Consider the following 24,710-nt stretch of genomic DNA (forward strand, 5'->3'; position numbering starts at 1 on the left):
CGGATGTGACAGGACAGGGAGGAGGCACTGGAGACCTTTATGCTTCAATTATTCTTTTCAGCCTCCTTTTGTAATTTCCTCTTCCTAGCCTGTGGCTCAGCCTCCCTGACCCGGACCAGCTAGCCTGTGTGTGCGGTGCCGGCAGTTCCTTTCCTCGCGTGTTCTGTGACGCACAGGCTGCATGTTCGATATTTGTGCCCTGGGCTGGGGAGAAGGAGGAAGGGCAGCTAGGGGGACAGCCAAGGGCCAGGCAGGTGAATGAGGAGGCGTCGCTTAACCTTAGTCTAAGCAGGTATTTCTCAACGGTTCATGCAAAATTTCTAGGAATCTACTGTTTTGATCAGGATCCACTTTCAAGTCTCTGTGCCCTCCAGGCCCCGCGTGGGAAATACTGCCGAGTGTCATGGTGGTACCGTAACCTGCAAGTGTGCTTCCCCAGCCCAGCAGCCTTTGTGCGGAGGGCCTGCTGTCTGGAGCTGCCTGACGGCTCCTCTCCTTGGAGTTCCGCCTGCGTGCGCACGGCCCAGCCTTCAGACGGCGGGGCGCTCTCAGAACAGTGCGTCTGCGCGTTACCCACACCTGTGCAGGCTGTGCAGGCGGTCCCCTGCCCCCATGGGGCCTGCTCTCCCAGCTCTGCTGTACCGGTCAGGGCCACAGGAGGGCACCTCTCCCCACTTACCCCCACCCAGGAAGGAGTCCAGCCGAACTCCTGGAACAGGGACCTGCTGGTTCCCTTCTCCCCGGGGTTGGCTCCTGGCTCGCTGGGGTGTCACCGAAGGGAGGGCTCCTGGCTAGAAGAGAATCCCGTCTTGGTCTGAAGACTGTGACGCGTGTAGCCCAGGCCCGGCCAGTCAGGCGAGGTGGGCCACGCGGGCCGCAGGTGGGCAGACAGCCAGAGGCCTTGCCGTCGCTCACTCCCCCCCCGGCCCCGCCCCAGCCCTCCGGCCCCGCCCCCGCCCTCCGGTCCCGAATTCTGATCCTACACCTGCTGAGCCCTGAGGAGGGGTCGTCTGTACGTCAGCCTCAAAAGCACAGGACATTAAACGGGGCTCGTCCTGCAAACCCAGCGACACCCCTCCAAGGCTGGTGAAACCTAGTCCCCTAAACTGCTCTCGGGGAGCCGCCCCTCCCGGCAGGCAGCAGGAGGGTCCCCAGGGCCAAGGCGCGCCTCCTACCCCGTGGCCGTCTGCCCTTGACCGCAGGGCAGCCTCGCTCGCAGCGGGGCTGGGAGCAGGCCCGGGGCTCCGCGCTCCCCCGCTGCCCTCCCGGGGGCGCCCCAAGGCCAGGCCTCGGGCGGGAGCTGCCGTCCTCCTTAGGGGCCTGGGGACACTCCGTGCGCCCATCTGGGGAGGTCAGCGGGCAGGGGCCGCCATCCCGGCTGCTGGCTCCTGCGTCCCCTCCCGCCCAAGGAAACCAGGAAGTAGATAGGAAAATACAGGCTTTATTTGTCATCTGAAACAACAAACCAGAAATATAATTTTGCCTTTAAAAATCTCTGTCTTAGGCTAAAGACACCACCACTGACAACGTCCAGCCTTCCCTGACTCCCTTTAGAAAATCCCCAGGTCTGGTGTCAGCCGGCACCAGAAGAAGGAAGACTGCAGGCCAGCCCGGTGGGCAGCCTGCACCCGGCCCCCTCTACCCCTGTCCTGCCTCAGAACCATGTTCTGACGGCCTCCCCCGGGCCACTCCCTAGACTCGCAGCCGCAGAGCCAGAAACCGGCCTCCTGCCACCTGACCCTCCGTAAGCGGCGGGGAGGCTGATGTCCTGCAGAGCGAGGCCCAGGACTCGCCGGGATCGCACTCCCCAGGAGGGCAGACCTCGGAAAGGGGACCGGTGAACCCCACCCTGCACTGCCCCCTCCCACGCCCACCCTCAGCCTCTGTCCCTTTGGGGGGGCGGGTTACAGGTAACGAGCAGATGGGCCCCTGGGCCCTTGCTCTGGTTTGGGCCCCAGTCCAGGTGCCACGAGGACTCTGGGAAGTCAGACTGAGCTGACAGAACGCTGGGAAAAGGACCCCATTACTGAGACCTCTGAGCAGGACGGGGGGATCCTTTCGCTGCTCCCGGGGTCTGTTTGGTATATGCTGGCAGGAGGGTCACAGAGGATGAGCCAGTCCCCGCCCTGGGGTCACGGGCCCAGAGATGCTGAGGGTGGGGCATGGCAGTGGGAGGTGCAGAGCAACGGTTCTCGGGCCGCAGGCTGTGGGAGTGGGAGCGGTGCGCGTCCCCACGGGGCCTGGCGGGGACGTACTTGGGCAGCGCGGAGGATGAGTCCGGTGGTGCGTGGCCGGGCTCTCGGGAGGCCACCATCCACACACGCTGCATCTTCCAGGCCTCTGGGCAGGCGTCCCTGGAAATCCCAGCAGGAGAGGTGTGAGTGGGTTACCATGGTGACGGGCAGTCTCATCCGGCAGCACCACCTTGGCCTCTTGAGAGGATCTGGAAGGAATCCTCGTGCCGTGGGCTTGGGTTTCTCCCCATCCGCCGCAGGAGGTTGCATAAGCAAGCAGCAGGTTGTGTGGCCCGAGGGCTGAGACCACGGGGGACGCCTGGCTCCGCTCCCCGAGGTCCCACGACCTCTGTCCCTAAGTGACTGTGTGTGTGATGCCGAGCTCGAGCGGGAACGATTAGTGACCCGGAGCCGGGTGGTTGGTGGTGCAGGGACAGATGGCTTTGGAGAGGGCGTGGTGCTGGGTTGCCAAGTGCTGGTCCAGATGGCTGGGCTGGGCTGAATGCACAGTGGTACCAGCCATCGGAAGCTGGGCCCAACATCTTCCTGGCTTAGAAGAGAGTCGCAGAAACCGGCCCCGCACCCCCAGACGCAGATAAGGTGGGTTGAGCCAGAGGAGGGGGGTGTCACCGGCTGTGACTGTACCGGGAGCCGCAGCGGTACGGGGGCGCTGGGTCCAGGAGCCTTTGCTCGCACACACACATCTTTTCTGCCCGTGGGCCAGAGCGTTTGTGGTCCAGAGGGGAGCGTCAGTGTACTGATACCTTCCGAACGCTCCGGTGTCCGTGGAGACACGGGCCCGTTTCCTGGCAGGCTGGGGGGAAGGTGGGAAGGGGGCGGGAGGGGGGGCTGGCGTGCCCCCCGGCCCCGCCCTGGGCTCTCAGGCCACGGAGGAGACCTGCTTCCGGTCCTCGTGCCCATTCTCCGCGTCACCCATCAGGGGCTGGGGGGGAAGGTGGGAAGGGGGCGGGAGGGGGGCTGGCGTGCCCCCCGGCCCCGCCCTGGGCTCTCAGGCCACGGAGGAGACCTGCTTCCGGTCCTCGTGCTCGCCCTCCGCGTCGCCCATCAGGGGCTGGCGCTTCCTGAGCTCCCGGTGGTACTTGGCCATGAGGGAGGCGTAGATGCAGCCGTAGGCAGCGGCCACCACCATCATGATGCAGACCACACCGCACAGCACCCCCGCGATGATCACGGTGCCGACGGCCCGCCGCACGCTCACGGGCCGGGGCCTCTGCTTCTGGGGGCAGGCGGTGCTGGGCTCGGGCTCGGGCTCGGGGCCCGGCTTGGGCTTGGGAGGCTCCGGGCTGGCCTTGGTGCAGGGTGGCCCGGGGACCTCCAGCCCGGCTGAGCTGCTCTGGTCCTCCAGCTGGGAGCAGTAGTTGAACATCTCCATGGGGACCACGCGCATGTCCTTCCCCCTCAGCTCCTTGGGCAGGGTGCAGGCCAGCTGATCCAGGCGCCCCCCTGCATCAGGAGAGAGAAAAGGGGGGCTGAGGCCGGCACTCCCTCCCCCAGCCCCAGGTCCCCACACAGAGGCCCGGGAGGCCTAGTTTCCATCCGCAGCACTATCAATCCTGGAGCGAAGGGGAGAGGTTAGGGGGACTGGCGTACGGCGCCCAGTGACGGGGAGGCGGGTACACGTGTCACGGCGTTTAACCCGCGCAGAAGCCTCAGAAGACGGACGGTGTCCCTGCTCCCATCTGATAGAGAAACAAACATTCCCACCTCTCCTGCCCCCAGAGTCAAGCTGGCCCCCGGGTGCTCAGGAAAGGGGGGCCAGGAGCCCTGCCAGGCGGCAGCCCGTGCCTGTCCTAACTGACCTCTCCACTGACCGCCGTCCGTGACCCCCGGCTCTGCTCTCCCCAGCAACTGCTCCCCCCGCGCCCCTCCCGCCCACACAAAGGACAGAGGTCAGAGCCTCGGCCCTGCTCCTCCACGCGGGCAGGACCGTGGTTCCTAAGACTCCTCCTTGGAAGAGGGAGAGGGGGGCCCAGGGACAGCAGTTTCCTCCTTGAGGGCAGTGGTGGCCCCCTCAGCAGCCCGGCCACAGCACCCGTGAGCGCAGTGGCATCTTGGGAGGACACCCTGAGGACCCCCGAGGGCAGAGGAGGGCGTGCGGGCAGCGCAGGCTCACCCCGCGGCCTGGGCGGGGAGGGTGCAGCGCACAGGTGGGGCGAGAGGAAGAGGAGCTGCCCAGACGGCCCCCTTTTGGCCTCTTCGGGCAGCCCGAGATCTAGACGCAGGCGCGGCCCCCAGGGAAGCGCCTGGGCTCCTGCAGCCCCACCGCCGCGGTCTCCTCACACAATAGACATCAGTCTTCCCCGGGTGCTGAGGAAAAGAGCCCAGGTTTTTGTTCTGGTTTGGTCTGCGTTGTTTTGGAGGAGCGCATGGCGGAAGATAACTCTACTAGTGAAAAGTTCCTAAAGTGTACGTTCCCCCTCCATGCCCTTCAGCTCCCGGTGACCGATGACTGGAGGGGCAAGGACGTCCCCTGCAGATCACACATCGGTCTGGCTCTCCAGACCCCTGTCCAAGGCTTACATCCCGTGAACTGTGTCCAGGGCCTTTGCACGGGCGGGGGCTGGGCGTGGAGACGCAGCCGCCCTACCTCCCTGCTCCCAAAACCTGAGGCTGACTCCCTCCCGGCCGGGGCATCTGCAAGTCACTTTACATATCGAATTGCTGAGGAGTCTCGATTTTCCAGGCTGTCAATAAGAATGGCCGTCTCAGCTGCAGCTCAGTTAGGGTTCAAGTGGGTCACGTACATGGTAGGATATTTGGAAACTGGAAACCATGCAAGTGTTACTATTTCTCCTCTCACAAAAACGGGAGAAATTATCACAGGGACTAACATTTTATGGTACTTTATCGTTTGTAAAATGTTTTTAATTAACTAACACGTGAGAATATTATGCAAATAATTAAATTGTGGAAACACTATGAAACAAAGGGAGTAAGACTTTGACGAAAGCATTAGCGTTCGCTTCACATCGATTCACTCGTTCAGCAGATTCATGGAGCCCTACTTCCTGCTGGACACCAAACTGTGTCTAATTAAGGCCGGTTAATATTATGACTTCCGCCAGCCAGTGGACATATAAATGAGTAAGTTTTATTGCGGACTCACTTTATGCTGGGTCCTTTTCCAGACGCTTTCCATGCGTTACCTACCTACTCCGCACAGTGATTCTCTGAGATAGATTCTCTGAGATTGGCCCCATTTCACAGACGAGGATGCAGCCACAGAGAGGTCAGTGAGCTCTCTCGAGATCACACACAGCTAGTAAGTGGCAGAGCCACGAGGCAAAGCCGGACCTGGCGCTTTTAGCCAGCAGGCTTACTTCTCTGCCCTTGTCCATTTCATTTAATCATTCCGAAAGTCATTCTAGAACTTTCCCGGGTCACCGAAAGGGGGAGCATTTGGCTTCTTAGTAAAAGCTTTGATAACAGAACTTCTAGGGAGAAGGAGTTGAGATCATCATCAGAAAGAAAATGTGACTGCATTTGTGGATTTGAACTCGATTCCACCCTCCTGGCACTGTGGGTACTTAAGAGATGGCTGCATTATTCAGAGGAGCGAGGGTGTTTTGTTTTGTTGTTTTTTTGCCGTACGCGGGCCTCTCACTGTTGTGGCCTCTCCCATTGCGGAGCACAGGCTCCGGACGCGCAGGCTCAGCGGCCATGGCTCACGGGCCCAGCCGCTCCGCGGCATGTGGGATCTTCCCGGACCGGGGCACGAACCCGCGTCCCCTGCATCGGCAGGTGGACTCTCAACCACCGTGCCACCAGGGAAGCCCGCGAGGGTGGTTTTATCCCTCCTCCTCCTGGGCCAGGGAAGCCTAGAGGCAGAGGACAATGATACTGTGTGTTTAAGTCCATCCTGAAACCTACGGAAGTGAGAGCCAGTTACAGAGAGTCAGCCTGAGGAGACAGGGCAGAGCAAGGCGGCTGGGAGCGGAGGGGATGGGAAGAAGGGGGCCGCGGAGCCCCTGTGCCCGCCGGTGGCCAGGCCGGGCCCACTCCTCCCCGACCTGACCCGTGCTCACCTCGGTAGGAGAACCACTCTAGCCAGTGCTTGAAGTCCCGCAGGTGGCAGTCGCACTCCCAGGGGTTGTCCCCCACCTGCAGCAGCTGCAGGCTGGCCAGGGGCTCGAAGGTCCGCCGGTCCAGGCTCTGCAGGCGGTTGGCGCGCAGGAACAGGGAGCGCAGGGCAGGGAGCCCGTCAAAGAGGCCGGGTGGGAGCCGGGCCAGGCCGTTGAGGGACAGGTCGAGGTGGCGCAGGCGCGCCAGGGGCCGCAGCAGCTCGGGGTCCAGGGCACGGAGGCTGTTGTTGCGCAGCTGCAGCTCCGTCAGGTTGGCCAGCCCCCCGAAGGCGGCGCGCGGCAGCCCGTCCAGGAAGTTGTTGGAGAGGTCCAGCCGCTGCAGGCCCGACAGGCCGGCGAAGGCCCCGGCGGGCAGGGAGCTCAGCCTGTTGTTCAGGAGCAGCAGGCTGCGGGTGGCGGCCGGCAGGTCCGCGGGCAGCGCGGCGAGGCCCCGGCCGCTGCAGTCCACCTGCAGGCCGTGGCCGTCGCACGTGCAGGGCAGGGGGCAGGCGGGGGCAGCCTCCGCCGTGCACAGGGCGATCCAACAGGTGAGCCCTGCGGGACAGACGGGGCATGGCAGGACTGCGGGTCGCCACCCCACTGCCTTCCCCTCCCATCCGCCTCCCATCACGCGGCCCCGCGCCGATCCCCTTTGGCCCAACCACGCGCGGTGCCGTAGCGCTTCCTGACCACGTAGAAACACAACTAACCCCCCGCAGCACGTCCATGTGGACGGACACCGCCGGGCAGCCAGGGTCCCCACACGGCCCCGACACCACAGACGCTGATGCGACAGAGGATGTGAGGGTGTCAGAGGGGCCGCCCCATGTTCCTCTCCCAGGGCCGCTGCCATGGAAGGATTCTGTCCAGAGAAAGTGGCTCTGCTTCCTTCCCCTCTGCACCGCACCCCCCCACAACCACCACCTGGAGCTGCACGGGGCTGACGGCCGTGCATGGGAGGGGCCGCGCTGCACACACGAAGGGGCACACCGACCCCTGCCACCACTTCCCCGGTCTGCATGAGTCCCACATCCAAGGTGGGCCAGCGACTCAGGGTGACGAGGGAGCCCGGGCCCGCCCGGGCCCCACCCCAGAGACCACTATGGAAACGGCAGGGTGAGATGCTGAGTTCCACGTCCACGTGGAGGATGCTGGGGTGCGAGCCCCCAAGGTTGTGGGCCCGGGGCAAGTCCCACATCTGTTCTCACTTTACAGCCAGCTTGCCCTTAGCCTGGGCCCTGTCCCCAATTTCCGCAGGACAGATCTGTTGACAGAATTCCTTTCACGGTCCCATGTTTTGCGCAGGGCCCCTGTGGCAGGGCTGCAGGGGGACGGGTGCTCAGAGAACAGTCCCGCAGGGCAGCTCGTTCCGTGGCCCACCCTTCCAAGAGTGACTGCAAAGCCCCCGACTGTCCCCCAGGGTGTCCCTGTGGAAGGGGAGGATCCCACCGGGCTGGGAGGAAAGGCCCCAGCCGAGGAGTGCTGGCCTCTCGGCTCCAGCTGGAGGGGCAGAGCTGCTCTGACCAGGGGTCTGGAGGGGACGGTCCTGAGTCTGTGTCTAGTAGGGGTCTGCTGTCTGGTGTCCCAAAGGGCAGACCCTGAAGGAACAGGGTGGGACCGCACCCCCCTTTCCTGGAGGATCGGTGACTCCTGAGAGGCACCTGCCAGGCTGACACCTGAGCATCTTTGTTCTCGGGAGGAAATGAGCACAGGCACGGCCATGGACGCCAACTGGAAGCCCTTCCGGCCACCTGAGGTCACCTGAGGGCCGCTGACCCTCTCGCTGTCTGAGCTATCTGCGGCCAGGTCAGCCTGTCAGACTACCCCCGCCGTGCCTTGTGGAAGTCAACTGAATTCCTCAGACCTCACTTTCCCCAGAAAAACACTCAACCCATCCAGCCTCCCTCTCAAAAGGACCAACATAACTACAGGTCACTGTCCCCCCCGCCCCAAGAAATTCAGGCTGGCGTTAAAGCTCTGGTGGCAAGAAAACAGAGCCTGTGTCGCGAGGTGGTGAGTGATTCAAAAGGAGGTTGAGAGGGGAGCTGGGTCCCTCGGGATCAGCTGCTCTGCGGGGTGAGTAATTCAGGCCGCTTGTGTCTTGGGGCGGCAGCATCACAGGGCTGACTGTGCGAGGGCAGGAGTCAGGGACGTCCCTCGAGACCATTCTTACCTCTTACCCTGTAGCCTTGACCCTTCACCTCGTGAAGAGAATTCCCAGGGCTTCCTTCACCCGACAGCTCACAAGGTTCCCTTGTGGGGAGTGGCCGGCCTCTGTCTCCCCATATGCAGAAGGAGGGGCTGGACCCGCTCCCCAAGGCCCCTTCCAGTGTCACGTCCCCAGAGCCCCCTGGTTCCCCCCGTCTCGGAGCTACGGGGGCTGAGCCCTAAGGGAGGCCTCCAGGCCCACCCAGCTGATGGCCGAGCAAGGAGAGGGCGGTTTGCCATTAGGGCAGCAGGACTTGCTGGGGCCCCTGGGGGTGGAAGCAGACCCACCTGGGGGGACAGAGCTGCCTGTGGAGCCCCTGCCCCTGACCCGCCCGCCACAGAGCTCAGAAGCAGCTCTTCCCCCGGCACCGTGGGCAGGGCTGCGGGGACTGGGCCCTTCTTCCCAGACCCAGGCCATGGACGCCTGGGAAGAGCATCCCTGCATCCCCGCTAAGCCGACCCCCGCCTCCACTCACAAGAGATCTGCCTCCACAGCGGGGCAAACCAGGTGCTCAGCTCGGGGCCGCTGCCCGGGGCCAGCATGGTGGCTGCACGGCTGTCAGGCCCGGCACCTCGAGGGAGAGAGAAGCCGCTTGTCCGCTCGGTCAGTCCTGAGAGAGAGGGAGAGAGAGCTGAGCGGAAGCGGGTGTCAGGCCGGTGCAGCCCTGGGTTAGGGAGGGGGCCCGGTGTCTCTTTACCCTCCCCTCCTGTGTTCTTGGCTCTGATTCCCTGGGCGGGGGGGGGGGGGGGGGGGGGGGGGGGGGGGGGAAGAGGAGCAAGGGGGCTGAGAAGCCAGGAGCCTCTGCCTCCGTCGACAGCAGGGGGCGCGTGGAGGGGCAGGCGGGCATCCCAGGAGCCCTGGGGCTGGAGACAGTGCTGAGGCCAGTGCTGGGCGATGCAGGAGCCGTCCACCCGCCCTGCATCCCTCACCTCCCGCCCAGCCTCTCCCCGCCTCTTCTTGTCTCCCTGGATGATCTCCTAAACGTGTTCGGAGCCACGTGGCCTCCTCGGCCTCTGGGCTTCCCCCACGTCCCAGGCGCGGAAATCATCGAGAGCCAGCTGGCCCCCCAGCCCCACTGTGCTCTTACCATGGCCCCCGAGGACGCCGAGACCAGGCCCCGCGTAGGGGCGGCCGTTGGCTCGCGGGTGAGGCCCAGGCCCGGCTCTTGCCACGGGGAAGCCCCCTGCTTGCCCTCCGCGGTCTCCCGGGGGGTGAGCGGCCGTGCTCTGTCTTCTGCCGCCGGCAGGTCTGGGATAAACCTCATCAGCGCAGGGGCTCGTGCTGCAGCCGCTGCCGTCGGGGCACAGGGGCAGGGAGAGGGCGAGGCTGCAGCGCAGAGAGCGGCTCCTCTTCCCGAGGGGCGAGGGGGCCTCCCCCTTCCCAGGTGACCTGCCCTGCTCCCACTCCCTTCCAGGCGTGGCCAGGGGCCCGTCACAGGGGCGGGAAAGGGGACTGCGGGTCCCCTGCCGCCGGCCCAGCGCGAGGTGGCGAACGGACAGAGACGGGCCAGCAGCCTCCCCTGCTCGGTGGCCACGCTGGACCCGGGGGCCCCAGGCTGCAGCCTCCCGCTCCCCTCCCACAGCCGCCTTAATTCTGGGAGCCCGAGGGGCTAATGGCAGAGCAGAGCGGAGCTGAGGGGTGGGGGCAGCCGCTGGAACCTCAGCATCTAAGCAGGGTCTCCCTCAGGCACTGGGGGCCTCTTCCGTCTCCTCCCCGCTTACCGCTGCCAAGCAGCCTCCTGGCCCCATGAGCCCACGAGCGCCACAGGCCCGGGGGCCCGCAGCTGGGCCCCGGCAAGGGCGCCCGCTCAGGATGGGGCCCGCCGGGGAGGGGGACCGCTCGGGGGGCCTGTCTGTCACCTGGGCTTCACCCCCCACCAGGGGGTTCGCAGAGGCTGCAGAGCGAGTCGCACTGGGCAGATGTGGGGCGAGGGGTGCAGACCCACATGCCTATAGGATGGATCTGGGGCCCTGGGCTGGGGGCGGAGCAGATGCCCAGAGCAGCTGAGGGGTCCTTTCCAGCTACCCTCCCAGGGCCAGGTCCCCGGGGCTCCTGGCTCAGACTCCCGGGTCAGGGAGGGCTCTGGGTTCGAATCCCTGCCGGCTGCTCCCTCGCTGTGTAACTTAAACAGATCACGGAAACCCTCTGGGCCTCGGTTTCCTTATCTCTCAGGGTGATGACCAGAACACACTGCCCTCCGTGGGGGTCAATCTGGTCGGGGGAGGAGAGCTAGCATTTGCTGAATTCAGGATACATCATCTTGCAAGGCAGTCTAGGGGACTCCAAGCTTGGACCTGAGCCCCAGGTAGACGTAGGGAGACATCAGTGCCCTGTGTCCGCGGGGAGGGGCGGCAGCTTCCAGCGCGTCTGCGGGACCTCTCTTTCTTGGTCCCCCAGTCTCACACCTGGGTGTCTGTCTCTGTGCCTGGGCCCGTGCCAGGCCAGCAGCCGTCACATGGCGGTCACCGTGGGCTGCGCTCGCACACAGCCTCCCAGGCCTCCATCACTGAGGATGCCGTCCACCCTCTCCGTGAGCCTCGGCCCCGACCCCTGGAATAGTCCCACACTCCTCTCGCCAGCGAGGACCCGCAGGTCGGCAGCTCACAGCGCCCACACGGTGTCAGGGGGGTCAGCAGCCAGCCAGGCTCAGAGGTGGAGACCAGCGTGCCTGGTCACGCGGCCGGTCAGGGACACAGGCCCGCTCCCTGGGGACTGTCCCCCAGCAGTGGCCCCTGGGGGGAGACACGTGTGTGCGCTGAGCGGGGTGCACACACAGGCTCCCAACACAGCGTGTGATGCAGACCACCCCCCCAGAGAGCGTGCAGCCACACACACGCACACGGGTGCACTCACGCGCGCGCTGGCAGCCCTCCCGCATCCTCAGATGCTATCACTCCCGCAGTTCCCGCATGCCCCCGGCAGACAGATGCACGGGGGGACCTCCAGCCCAGAAGCAGGGCCTAGAGAAGCCCCCCGAGGGCCGCCCCCAACCCAGGACCCTTTCCACACTCAGACCCACGCCCTGGGATCTCTGGAGAAACGTGACGGGAACAAGGCCCCACAGGTCCATGGGGCTGTAGCCTGCGCTCCCTGGGGACCACAGAAGCACCCCTCAGACGCTGTGGGGTCCATCACCCTGCCCTCCAGCCCACCTCCAACCCAGGACCCCTTCCGGCCCCCAGAACCCTCTACCTCGTTAGGAAAGGGGTGACCTACATTAGGATGCCAGGAGCACAGCGGCTCAGGCAGGCGTGGCCACTGCGGAATAAATTCACGCCGTCTGGGAGGGAAGTCCCCACCCAGGTGGGGGAACGGGCAACGGAAACGAGTGAGGTGGCCAAGCCCCACAGCCTGTGGGCATTTCTGCCCCAGTCCCAGGGACAGGGACACAGAGAGGAGGGTGGACCCAGCGGGGTCCCCAGCCTCCTTCGCTGGGCTCTGCTGAGAGAATCAGGATAGAGGATGGGGCTGAGGAGCTGCAGGCCGAGCGACCCCCCCGCCCAGGATAGGAACACGGGCTCTGGGCCCCAGCCCTCTGCTACTCCAGCGTGGTCCACGGGCCAGCAGCAGCAGCCTCGCCAGGAGCTTCCCAGACCCAGCCCAGGCCAATGGGGTCGGGATCTGCCTCTTAACAAGACCTCAGGCCATTCACGTACCTGGTCACGTTCGAGAAGCCCTGGGCCAGGTCACTTCTCTCCCGGCAGCACAGACCCCAGCACCTCCCGGGAGGCCGCGGCAGGGGATGGCCGGGGCCGGGGCAGCCGGGGGCGGCAGCGATGGGGGATGCTGGCGGTAACAGCTCTGCAGGAGGGCTCCGCATGGGGAGAAAGCATGCCCGCGGGGAAACACCTGTGTATGGTTCCCAGTCCCCGCAACAACTGTCTGGGGTTAGCAGCACTGCTGACACCATTTTGCGGATGGGGACACGGAGGCTGGGGACAGGTAGTAACTTGCCTAAGGGCAGGCAGTGGGAGGGTGCAGCCAGGGCCCAGGCGGCCTGGCGACAGAGCTACCGACCAGCGGCCTCAGGAGCCTGGAGGCGGCTCTGCTGACCCGCCTGCGCGTGGAGGCTCCTGGAGCAGGGGGAGGGCTGCACCCTCGCGTTTGTGCAGCGCTTCACGCCGACCGGCCTCTCCTCGTCCTTCCGCTGCCTCTCTGCGCCCGACGCGGGTACCCTCATCAAGCCGGGTCGCCCCCTCCCCGCCAGCCTTCCTCCCGGGGGCATCACAGGTGCAGTGGGGAGAGGGAGGCAGGGGTCTTGCTGGGGAGGGGGTGGCGGGCTGAGGTGAGGAGGTGCGCTGGGAGCCCCGCGGGGGTGGCAGCAGGGCAGAAGGGCCCACGGGCTCCTGCGGAGTCACGTGGGGTGTGGCAGCCCCCCGAGACTGGGGGTGCGGGGGCGGGGACGGCTTCCCTTCCCCACGGGAGGAGCAGCCTGCCTCGCTCCCACCCCCGCCGACGCCCAGGTTAGGGTGGGCGCCCTGACCCCTCTGTGCTTCTGCCCCCCATTCCTCCTCCGGCCAGGGTTGGCTCAGTCTCCAGCCGGAAACCTCCAGCAAACCCACCCAGGCCTGGCGTCCGCACCCTTCCTCTGGTGCTGCGTGGTCACGTCCATCCCCCCAAGTCAGTGTCCAAGCCGCACAGCCATCAGCGCCCACTGTGCCTTGACCTGGGGCTCCTGCCCCCTGGGACGTCTTGCTGGCCTGCCGTGTACCCCCTCCCCAGGGATCTCCCTTTGATCAAGGTTCCCCAACCCGGGACAAGGCCTCTGCGCCCCTCCATTGTGCAGACAGGTGAAGGTCACGGGCTACCGAGCGGCAGGGCCGGGACGGAGGCCACGCCTGGGGCTTCAAGGGCAGCCCCTTCCCACCCCCCCGGCCGGGCTGAGGGGCACCCGGACAGGGGGACAGCGGGCGCCCGCGCTGAGCCCCGGGGGTGCTGTCCAGGCCGCGCGCTCCACCTGCAGCCGCCGGTCTGGCCTTCCAGGCCCTTCCCACCTCTTCCCTGCCTGGCATCCCCGTAACACACGCGGCCCAGGCAGCGCGGAAGCTGGTTTTTTTAAATCTCTAAATTTGTACTTGGAACAGACAAACCCCCTGGTGCATTTTTAAACGCGTGCCCCGTTCTCATGCCCGCCTTCCTGCAGCCTCGTTTCCTTGTCATCCTTCCTTGTCAGACATTCCCACTCCCAACCAGACCCTCTGGAAAGCGGAGAAAAACCCCCATCACCCCTCGCAGAAGCTGCTCTTGGGCCCGCGGGCCTGGCTCGGGGGCGAGGGGTTGGACCCGGGCAGGCAGGGTGGAGAGGCCTGATCTGTGTAGGAGGAGGGGGGAGGCCTCCCCAGGCACCCCAGCCCTAAAACACCCCCCTCCCCGTGCCCCTCAGCGTTGGGGGCTGGAAATGGGAGCAGGGTTTGCTTGTCCCAGGCGCAGCTTCCAGCAAACCCCAAAGGAAGCAGATCGGTTGCTGAAGAAGCTCCCCCCACCCCCGTCCTCCTCCTGGCACCCCCAGCCGGCTTCCCTGGTCTCCCTCTCCTGGCAAAGCTGGATGGATGGAGCCTGTGCCGGTGTGGAGGGGGACACGGCCGCGGGTCCCGTCCCAGCTGCGCTCCCCGGCCCATCTCCACACGCTCAGCCCGCCCCCCGGCCCTGTAGTTAGCTAAGCTGCTGGGTGTCGGTCTGAGCCAGGCCCGAGAGCCAGGTGCCAGTGTCCCCACCAGCCACCCCAGACAGGCAGACAGCAGCTCAGGGAGAGGATAAAGGGCCCTGAGAGTGAGCGGGGAGGTTGGGACTCCCGGTCAGACGGCCTCCGTCCTGCCCCGGCCGTATAACAGCCACCCCTAAGCTGAGTCCACCCCGCCCCCCAAGGCTTCCTGAGCTCTTTCGTAGGTAGAGAGGGTGTGCAGCTGGGGGACCCCAGCCCCAACAGGGCCCAGGTGGGCTGGGAGCAGAGCTGGAGCCTCGAGGAAGGGCCGGAGGAAGGGCTCCGAGGCTCCTCTCCCGCATCCACTCCCGGCCACGCCCCCCATACAAGCCGGGGACTCAGGTCCAGCTGGGGGGACCCTCTGCACCCCTGTCCAAGGACAGCCTGCTAGAGGCCAGCGCGCCTCGCTGAGGGCGTCCTGTAGAGGCCGGTCAGCACCCCTGGTCCCTGCCCACGCCTCGGCGCCAGCCCTCCAGCCTGCCACCCCACAGACGTCCTGTGTGCCGGCCCTGTCACCAGCACCCCCTTTCCCCTGGCACCCAAGTCCCTGGGGCTGCCTGCCGAGCCGGGCATGCAGGCGGCACAGGGCTCCTGGCTGGCGCCCCCCATGCTGCAGGGACCGGTTTCTATGCCACCGGGCCTGTCATCCGGCACTGGCAATGCCTCCTCCCCTCCTTCCCCAGCAGAATCCCAGCTCCTGTCCCCAACGCTGGGAGGTCAGAGTTCCCTGTGTCCTTTGGCTGCCCAGGGGTCCGGTCCTGAGCACCGCCCCAGCCCCAGCCACTGCCCCCAGGCAGGAGGCAAAGCAGCTGTCCATGCAGGCAAGGAACCCAGCGGAGATGGGCTCGGCCCCAAGCCTGGCCCCTGCACCCGCCCCCCGCGCCCCTGCCCAGCGCTCGGCACTCACCTTCCGCACCCCAGCGAGCGCCCTGAATCAAGTGGTCTGAGCCGTCCAGTGAGCCCCTCCTGGGGTTCCTGGAGAAAGGAGACAGCAAGTGCAGCGGCACCAGCCTGATCCCCCAGCAGGACCTGGCACGCAGAGCCCCGGCGGGAGGAAGGAACGCCTGAGGCCGTCTCCCACGGCGGGCGGGCGGCCGGGTCTCGGGAGCCGCGGAGAGGGGCAGGCGGGGAGGGGAGCGTGCGTGCGGAGCAGAGAGCAGCGGAGTGACAGCGGGGGAATGTCCGTGATGACAGCGACAGGCGCGCACACGGGAAGGCGGGCGCACGGAAGGCGGGCACACGGGCGCACACACACCGGAGGCGCTCACCCTTGAAACGCTCCCTTTTCAGGGGGAGACGCTGCCATGAACTCCAGCGGGAGGAGGACTGTTTCCCAGGTCCTCTATCTTCTCTCCCCACCCCCGCAGGCTCTCCCTGCCCTGGCTGCCGCCCCCTCTGGCTTTATCCCCTGTCCCCTTGCCTTTGGGGACACAGGGGCAGGACCCAGGGGACAAAGGCTCCGGGAAGCTGGGTCTGCATCCTGTTCGGAGGTGGGGGCACTATCTCCCACCCTGCCTGTAGGAAGGGAAAGCTGATCTGGGTCTCTGTCAAGGGGTGGCTTATTCCAGAGGGGGTACCTGGAGGGGTGCACGGGGGCCCATCTGCCTGGTGGTCCTTCGGAAAGGGGCCCCAGGCCACACAGCCGGGGGCACACGGTCACGCAGAGGTCACTGAGCCTCGTGACCCCTGACCGGGGCTATCTGGGGAGGGAAATGCAGGCAGGCTGGGCCGGGGGCCTGGGGTCAGGTTGCCTGGGGCACCCTGGGGTGAGCCCTGAGGAGGGGCCAAACCCAGCCCCGCCTCCCCGGCCTGGGCTTCTGCTCCTGGCTCTGGGCTGGATGGGAAGAGACTGGTATCAAGAACTCAGAGACGTCTTTACCAGCCAATCAGGACAAAGGAGTGGGAGAAACTGATATTCCAAGGGAAGGCAAGCGTTGATCCAAAGGAAAGAAAGCCAGGCACCGAGTCAGGGGAGGAGTGGCGGCCAGAGCTGGACCCGAGGTGACCTTCCTGGCATCTCTTGAAACCTGCCTGACAGCCGGACACGTGGCATGTTTCTGGCATCCCTCTTCCATTTCGCCTGCTTTCTGGGGGATCCACTGTCAGCCCTGGGTGCAGGTTGAGAGACCCCCCTGACTCAGGATGCTCCCACACCCTCTTCTGTCTGCTCCGCCATCCGACACAGCAGGGATCCCGTCTCCCACCCCATGCCCATGTCACATGCACCTCACCTGCCCCCAAACACGCTTCCTGTCCCCCAGCTGCAGCAGAGTGTGTGTCCTTCCTGGAGTCTGGGACCCTCTCCTCACCCACGGGGTACATCCCGCTCCTTGAAAACTCAACCAGAGCTCACGTCCTGGTGCACCGTCCCAGGCTAGTGCCCGCGGGACCTTCTTCTCTGACCCATATCACAGAGGACGCGTGGCAGCTTTCTATGGGTGGTTCACCCCCTTTCCTACACCGGGGGCTGTCCCGGAAGAGGGGTCCACCTCGCCAGGCTGGTGAGGAATGAGCCGGAAGGAAGAGCCCAGCCGGGTGGCAGGGGCCCAGAGGCTAGACTGTGTTGCACGCTGACCCGCCATCAGCTGCCTGTTAGCTCCACAGCCCGGGGCTGCCCTGCAGTGACCAGGAGGGATGACCAGGTCTCTGGGGTCCCTGGGCATCAGCTCCCCAGCTGGTACCTAAAAGATGGGCCCCCGCTGACCCCGCAGCCCTCGTACAGGTCAGCACAGTCTGCAGCTGGGTTTCGAGGACAAAGTGGATGGGAGGGTGCGGGGCACGATGGAGTTTCTGCCCCCCCGGGGCATGCTCCCCCCCAGGGAGGGTTTCTGTGTGTGCAGCACAGCTGTTTTGTTTCGCCGTCTGTGATGACAAAGCGGCACGCAGGTGACAGCCAGGACGCAGAGCAAAGAGGTGCATCTCCATACGCCGCCTGCCGCCTGTGGCCTCACTGAGGCTCTTTGTCTGCCAGCTGAGCGCGGGTCCTAGAGAAAAGCTGCTTTGCAGGAAGGCAGGCAGAGGGAAGGCGGGACCCGGCCCTGAAGGGGGACAGGCCGGGCTGGGGCAGGAGGAAGGGGGTCCCATCGCTCCTCCTCCATCCGACTGTGGTAGGTCCCCCTGGGGACCGAGGTCGGGCTCTAACACAAGGACCCGCCAAGCACAGGCCCCGAGGGGGAAGCAGCCTGGAAGGATGGAGGCCTTGCCTGCCCTCGGCCGGGCCTGGCTCTCTCTTCACCATGCGCTCTGCCCTGCCTGCGAAGTCCAGCACCAAGGGCTATTCTCTGCTGCACACAGCAGGCTTCCAGGAGGTGCTGGGGGCAGGGCGGCCAGCCCGGGGTCCACTGGAGCGAGGGAAGGGGGGCCGAGGGCCGCCCTGGAGTCTCTCAGGAGAAGGCTGGGCTCTCGTGGTGTCTGGGGTGGAAAAGCACAGTTTGGGTTGTGAGGCAGGCGTCGAACAGAAGGATGTGAAACAATTTGAGTCCCGAGGTAAAGCCGTCAGGCGTGGCAGAGCGCGGCTAACAGTTCTCCCTGGAGGAGGTTCTTGTGTCTCGCCTGAATTCCCCGTCTCTTTGCGGGTTCCCTCCTGGGTCCTCGAGGGCACCAGAGCCCGGCTAGATCGCTAGCATTCCGTCCCGCATCTACAGAAGGGCGGGGCTCCACGTGGATGAAGGAGTTCAGCAAGGTGCCCGCACCGGAGGTAAGGGGAAGGCTTGCAGAACTGGCTTCCCAGCCAAGTGGCTGACTCAGTGGAATTCACAAGCACTTACTTATTTAGCTTGAAAAATATTTATTGAGCCCCGATGAGTGCTAGGTGCTCTCCTAGGTGCTCTCCTAGGTGCTCTCCTAGGTGCAGGTATCGGAACTCAACCCCCCACCCTCCCGCCTGCTGTTAGCCCCCATGCTAACGGGGCAAGACAGACTATAAATGAGAATAAAGTAAATAAGTCATGCATCTTAGAAAACAAAAAGAGTGATGAGACAGAGGGTGAGCACCGGCGGCAGGGAGGACTGCGGTATCTGGGAAGTCAGGACGCCGCCCCAGGAGACGCTGTTTGGGCTGAGATCCGACCGTGAGAAGGAGCCTCGTCCTGAAGTTCTAGGGAAGAGCATTCCCAGAGGGAGAAAGCAGCTGGTGCAAATGCCCCGGGGTGGGAAGAGGCTTGGCCTGTTTGAGGGAGAAGGATTTGGGCTGAAGTCAGAGGTCGGCGGTGGGGCCTTGGACACCAAATTACAAAGGAATTTCACCTTTGTTCTAAGGGCAGCGGGAAGGCCTTGGAAGGTTTTTAGCAAGAGAGAGACGTGACTTGATCTTCAGGAAGGTCCCTCTCGCGGTTCTGTGGGGAGCGACCCGCTCAGGGCGTTAATCCAAGTGGCTCTGGGGGTAGCAGTAGGGGTGGAGCGAGTGCGCAGATGCTTGAGGTTCTGGACAAGGGCGGCAGCACTTGGGTGGGACACGGGAAAATGGTACCAATTCGGTAGAAGGTGTGTCCCCACGTGGGGAGGTTTGGGGAGGAAAAGCCAGTTAGGTTTTGAAGTTGTGAAGTTTGAGGTGCCTACTGGTGACCCAAGGGGGCCGGCAGCAGGCAGTTGCAAGTCCTAAATCCTAGGAGCGCGGCTTGCCTTGGAGGAGCCCGTGGTTCCACTGAGACGGAGCCTGGCTCCGGAGAACAGGCTTGAGGTCTCACTCCTCCCATCTCTACCCACAAGCCTCAAAATACTGCTTCATTAGACGGGCACTGACCCCGCTCTCTCAAGACTCCCTGTGGAGGAATCACAGAATTTCTCCCAGCTCAGAGATGCCGGGACTCCGGGAGACTTGGTGGCGAGACATCGAGAGGCTGAGTCTCGCTCGAGAGAGTCTGAGAGCTTTGACCCAGAGGCCAAGGTCACGGTAAATAAGCGTCCCTAAATCCCAAAGGTTGGAACAGCCTAAGCTTTCGTGTGACTCCCCTCTGACAACTGTTAGGAGGTTCCTCTCTTTCATGCAGCCTTTTTCCACAGGTGAGAGAATCTGTCTAAAGTGAACATCAAGGGTGGTCCTAACAGGAAGAATGAGGGGAGGGGCCGAGGGGCCTCCCCAAGCCTTAGAGAGAAATGGGGGGAGGGGAGCACGCCTCACCTGCCGCTCAGGTGCTGCACCTGGGTCTGTGCTCTTTGTCATGAACCGAGATGTGGGCCTACCAGTCCCCTTCCAGACCACGCCTTTTACCCGCCCCCCGGACCTTGCAGCAACAAAGAAGCCCCCGAATATGATGCAAAGTCTCGCCAATGAGCCGTCACTGGGGTGACTGCAGAATGTCTCGGGAACACGGCCTAGTGGCTGGAACCCCGACCCATCCCCGCATCACGGGCCCTGAGCGGGGAGCTTGCCCAGGCCTGTCAGCCCGCCCCCACAATGGGGGCTCAAGCCAGGCCAGAGGAGAGAGGCGAGGTGCCTTACAGACAGCGGTGCGTGGGTCCTGCTCCTGTGTTCAGGGCAGGCGGCTTGGGCGAGGCTTCCCCGGCCGTGAAGCCCCAGCGATAGCAGAGCCGGCCTGCTGTGTGGACACGACCTCAGGACACAGCGGGCCTGGCACTCAGCACACTTTCTATATTCTTGTCTCTGACGGTAGGAGGCCGGCCTCATTTCTTTATTCTTTTCCTTTCACTATAACCCGCCTTTCTTTCTATTCTCTGGCCCCAGATTCCTCTTGGCATCTGGGCACTGGCTTGCGTTCTCCAAGCGTTTGGAGACCAGAGCGGCGTGGCGGCCCTTGTGAGCGGCGGCATCAAAGCCTGGCTTTCTGGGGCTGGGAGCCTCCTGCAGGCCTGGGCGACACGGGCCCAACTTGCGAGGAAGGAGCCCTCTTACAGATCGGGCTGGGGGGCCGGAGCGGAGCGGGGAGGAGGGGCTGTAACTACCCACGGAGGCCCTGAAATCCAGCCTCGCTCTCTGTGGGAAAGGGGAGAGCGGCCTTCCCAGGGCGCCTGCCTCGAGCTCCAGGGACGCAGGTCCGGAGCCGCCGCTGCCCCCACCAGGAAGCTAGTCTGCAGGCTGCTAGTGGCCCCCCTCCCCCGCTCATGGGCCTTCTCCCTCTGACTCAGATCTGACGTCTTCTCTCTCCACCCCCCCACCCCGTCCCCAAACACCCCCATGGCCTGGCCTGGCCCGCTCCTGGCAGCCGTGGGCGTGCAGATGAGGATGGAGTTCCTGCGGCGTACGTTCTGGGCGGCCACCCGGCAGGTGGGTGCCAGGGGTCGGGGGGTGGGGCTGGACGCTCAGGGTGAGGACCCCCGACCTGTGCACCTGGCTGCTGCCACGAGCAAGGCCCTGCCTGCATCTCAGCGCCCGGACCCCCTGCACACACTCCCCGCGCGTACACGCAAGGCACGCGCCACGGGCGCACCGCACAAGCACACACACACATCACACCGTGCACATACCCCTTGAGTACACACCGCATTCACCAAAAGGGTATGGGGCACACCCCTGCACACACATCACAGGTGTGCCGTGGACTCCATCCCCACACAGATGCATCACACACACGCACACACCACACACACAGGTGCACAGCTCATGGTTCCCCTCTTCCCTCCAGTGCGGCGCTGCGGAGGGTCCGTGCCCGGAGAGCTGCCAGGACAGTGTGAGCTCCCCACGGGGGGAATACGGTGGGAGAGGGAAGCAGCCCCCAGCCCGCGTCCTCCCGATGGGCCAGCCCCTCCTTCCCTGCAGCCCGGGCTCCACACAGAGGGCCTCCCTACACGGTCGGGCAGGCAGGGGCCGGGGCTCAGTGGCAGGGCCTGGCCTTGACCTCCTTCTGGGTCTCTTCCCAGGGCCTGGACTGCTTCGTCATAGACAACAACGGATTCATCCTGATCTCGGAGAGGCCCCAGGAGGTAAGGCACTCGGGAGGCCCAGCGGCCTCGATGGTCAGAGAAAGCCCAGGGCCAACTAGAGGAAAAGGTCTGATGAAAACGGAGTCTCTTCCTAGAACCACAGCCAGCACCGCAAGACCCCCAGATCCAGACTTCTCAACTCACACGCCCAGAGGAAGCCTTACGTCTCGGGTCTTCTCCCACGATTGCTGGCAGGGAGCTGTCCACATGATGAGGCCCCAGCTTTTCTGTCTGCAGCCTTGCCCTGGGGGCCTCCCCCAGAGTCCTACACCCGCTCCTACTGCCCACCCCCTACCCCCTCCGCCTCTCCCCTCTCCCATCAGTCCGTTCAGGCGGCTGTAACAAAACCCACAGACTGGGCAGCTTACAAACCACAGTTCTGGGGGCGGGAGATGCGAGACCAGGGTGCCAGGGGCCGGGGTAGGCCCCGTCCAGGTTGCAGGGCTCTCACTGTGCCCCCTCCTGGCGTGAGGGACAGGGAGGCCTCTGGGGTCTCTTTTCTAAGGGCACCAACCCCACTGTGAGGGCTCTGCCCTGGGGGGCATGTTTCAGCATGTGAATCTGGGGGACACACAGGCCACAGCGCCCACCCTTCTATCTCCTTGGGGCCGGGTCCAGGCCTTCCCGCTTCCCGTCTGGACCTCCCTTGTGGGAAATTCTGTCCTAACCCTCCAACCTGGCTTCGCTGCGAAGGGAGTGAACGGTGGCACTCCCCATCACACGGCACGGCTGCACACCCAGGAACCCCACGTGCCCAGACCGGCAGAGGAGAAGGTACAGCCACAACCTTGTATTTGCTGAGCCCCAAGTTATTTATTTAGCCAGAAATTACACCTGAACCAATGCTGAACACATTCACCTAAAGCGATGCCTTGAAATGAGCCGGGAGCATCAAGGGGCCTCCAGCCTAAGGGACACGGTGTGTGGTCCAGCGGGAGCTTTGCCACTAATCAGACGTGTGGTTGGGTGGCCTGGGCCCATCTCCCCCTCTTGGAATAAGGGCGGGGGCTGCGTGATTTCTCAGGCCTGGGTGCCCGGGTGCCGCAGAGCCGTGGGGAGCGAGCCGATCTATGACAGCAAAGTTACTCAGACTTATATTTCTCTAAGTACGTGTCTACTCAGCGTATTTACCCTTATTTTCTCAGCCATTACATTATCTTATCACCCCGTGTGTAGTTTTAAAAGGCACCTCACATCCTTTGTAAAACAGAGGACGTAAGTGAAATCTAATTTTCGTCACAGGGTTAGGACCTTCCAGGGGCTTCCACACAGCCCCCTCCCCCCCCAACCAGGCCCCATCAGGGGTGGGACGTCCCTCCATCATCTCTGGTGACATTATTAGGCTCATTTTATACCCGAGGGACAAACTGAGGCTCTGCCAGTTTAGGTTATTAACCCAAAAGCTCAGGGCTGCAGAAGAGGCAAACTTTGAACCTAGAGATACACGTAGAGCCGCAACGGGGGGGAGGTTCTAGAAGAGCCCTCCCGGGAGGGGGAGCAGGCTGCGGGAGCAGTGGCTTTGATGGGACCGAGAATTTGTAGGGCGGGGCTGGCGTCCTCGCTGGGCTGGCAGGTGTGGCATCCGGTCTGCCAGGGGTCATCCTCCCGCCGAGCCCCTGCCCCAGGTCATGAGGACCCAGAAGGCCTGGCCTGCGTCAGTCTCCGGGGCTGGTGCCGGGGCTCTGGGGGCTCTGGGGGTGGCGGTCTCCTCCCCCTGGACGGCTCTGACCCCAGACTGGGCTGAGAGGCTCTGAGACGGCTCGAGGGGGTAACGGCGTGTGCGGGCAGCCCTGTGTCAGGAGTCACGACGCCTGTGCTCGGTGGACACTGGAGACTTGAGTGAGGCCTGGCCTGAAGGTCCGCGGAGCACGGAGCTGGAAGCCGGGCGCTGACTGTCCAGCCATCCAGCCATTTCTGCTTTTTTTAAACTCCTTCACTCCACAGCCCTGCCGCACTTACCTGTTGCTCTGTAACAAGTCACCCCCAGCTGGAGGGCTTACACCCCAAGACCCACGATCTCCCAGCCTCTGTGGTGAGGAGCCGGTGTGCTCGGCGGGCGGGCCAGGCTCGGGGTCTCCATGAGGCATCAGCGGGGCCTGACCTGCGAAGGGCCAGATCCCGCTGCCCCGGGGGCCTCCTGGGCTGCGGAGAGCCAGTGAATGTCAGCGGCATGAGGCCGCGGTGCCCTGGGACCAGCTCTCAGAAGGGACAGCGCCACTTGGACCGTGTTCCCTTTCACTAGAAGCAGGTCGCTGGGTCCAGCCTACACGCAGGGGAAGGGTACAGAGCCCTGAGGCCCAGGAGGCCGGGCGACTGTGACCTGTCCAGGCTCTCCCACCACAGACCCCTACCCCCTCCCCAGACACACCCAAGAGCCTCAAGGGCCCGTGACCTGGCCCCTCCCCCTTCGTTTGCCCCTCCCCGCTTTCCTCCCTGGGCCTCAGAGTGCGGTAGGGGGACCAGTAGCCTCTGGGGGATTGATAGAAATGCAAGTTCTCAGGCCCCGCCCCAGACCGAGTGAACCAGAAACTGGGAGTGGGCGACCACCTGCACTGCAAGCTCCCCCCACCCCCCCGAATGTAATGAGGTCCAAGGACCACTGCCCGGGCCTCTGCCGGTGGTCTGGACGCACCTTGCCACCTGGGCTCACGTGCCGGAAGGCCCAGGTGACACTCCCTGTTCTGCCAGGTCCGTCCCGGGGCCCAGGGAGGGAGGCCTGTTGCTTCCATGGTGCCAGTGGGGGCTGCCCTCCCGGAGAAGAGGCGGGTGCTCTCTGCCAGGGCAGCCTGTCCTGGAGGTCACGTTGAACGGGGGGCACCTTTCTCCAGTGTCCAGGAGCTTGTCTTACTCTCAGGAAACTCCCCTTCCAGAATCAGGGGTCTGGACAGCGGGGATATCGGTGAATAAGCCTGGAGTCAGGACAGACTCGGGGGACAGGCTCGTGGGGAAGGAGCCAGCCTCCCCAGGAGCCTCGGTTCCACCCCGATCAGGAGGCTCAGATCACTCAGCCTCGCCCTGGTCGCTTCCCTCACTCTGCCCTTCAGCAAATGCGCAAACAATCACCATGGCCTCTGGGGATCCGCCCGGCAGGATCTCGCTGTCTGGTAGCACAGACACACACACATGCACGTGCATAAAACACACATGACAAATCAAGTTTCACCTTCCTGCACGCGATTCACGCAGAAGTGTTCAAAGAATTCTGCACCTTTTAAAAACAAATCTGATTGCAACGCCTAGATTGATTTCACACCAACTTAGAATTTAAAAGCACTGAGAGGCGTGGCTGGAGCTGTCCCAGGAGAGGGCCGGTGGAGTGGAGTCAGATGGGCCACGATTCAAGGGCGTCTGGAGAGGAAACCCAAACACAGGTAAAGTCTGGCACTCAGAGCAATGTCCTCATCCTGCTTTGCCCCCTCCTCGCCCTCACAGATGGGACGATTCCTGGGGGAGGTGGACGGCGCCCTCATGACCCAGCTGCTCAGCATGGGGGTGTTCAGCCGGTAAGTAGGGCAGGCGTCACACACCCCCCCGGAATACACACTGAGGAGGGGGGGTCGGATGCTAAATGGACCAGACAGACTTCAGAGCCCGACCTCAGAACC

The 24,710-nt window shown here is 64.2% G+C and overlaps 2 protein-coding genes across 2 annotated transcripts in view; one reads left to right on the forward strand and one right to left on the reverse strand.

The window, feature by feature from the left end:
* Positions 1-24,710, forward strand: part of CACNA2D4 (calcium voltage-gated channel auxiliary subunit alpha2delta 4) — an 89,789-nt gene that overhangs the window by 59,387 nt on the left and 5,692 nt on the right. Inside the window, exons 30-33 of the mRNA XM_004279125.3 lie at positions 20,388-20,449; positions 20,808-20,852; positions 21,043-21,105; positions 24,538-24,608. Of these exons, the coding sequence (XP_004279173.1) occupies positions 20,388-20,449; positions 20,808-20,852; positions 21,043-21,105; positions 24,538-24,608 (241 nt within the window). The remainder of the gene's footprint in view (positions 1-20,387; positions 20,450-20,807; positions 20,853-21,042; positions 21,106-24,537; positions 24,609-24,710) is intronic.
* On the reverse strand, positions 1,426-15,616 carry LRTM2 (leucine rich repeats and transmembrane domains 2). Its single transcript, XM_033404186.2, has 5 exons — positions 15,134-15,616; positions 9,613-9,815; positions 9,001-9,135; positions 6,281-6,871; positions 1,426-3,698 (listed from the first exon to the last, which is right to left on the reverse strand). The coding sequence occupies exons 3-5, from the start codon at positions 9,065-9,067 to the stop codon at positions 3,244-3,246; spliced, it is 1,113 nt and encodes a 370-aa protein (XP_033260077.1). The 5' UTR covers positions 9,068-9,135; positions 9,613-9,815; positions 15,134-15,616; the 3' UTR covers positions 1,426-3,243.

Source organism: Orcinus orca, chromosome 11, assembly GCF_937001465.1.
Source record: "Orcinus orca chromosome 11, mOrcOrc1.1, whole genome shotgun sequence".
In the NCBI taxonomy this organism is placed as follows: Eukaryota; Metazoa; Chordata; class Mammalia; order Artiodactyla; family Delphinidae; genus Orcinus; species Orcinus orca.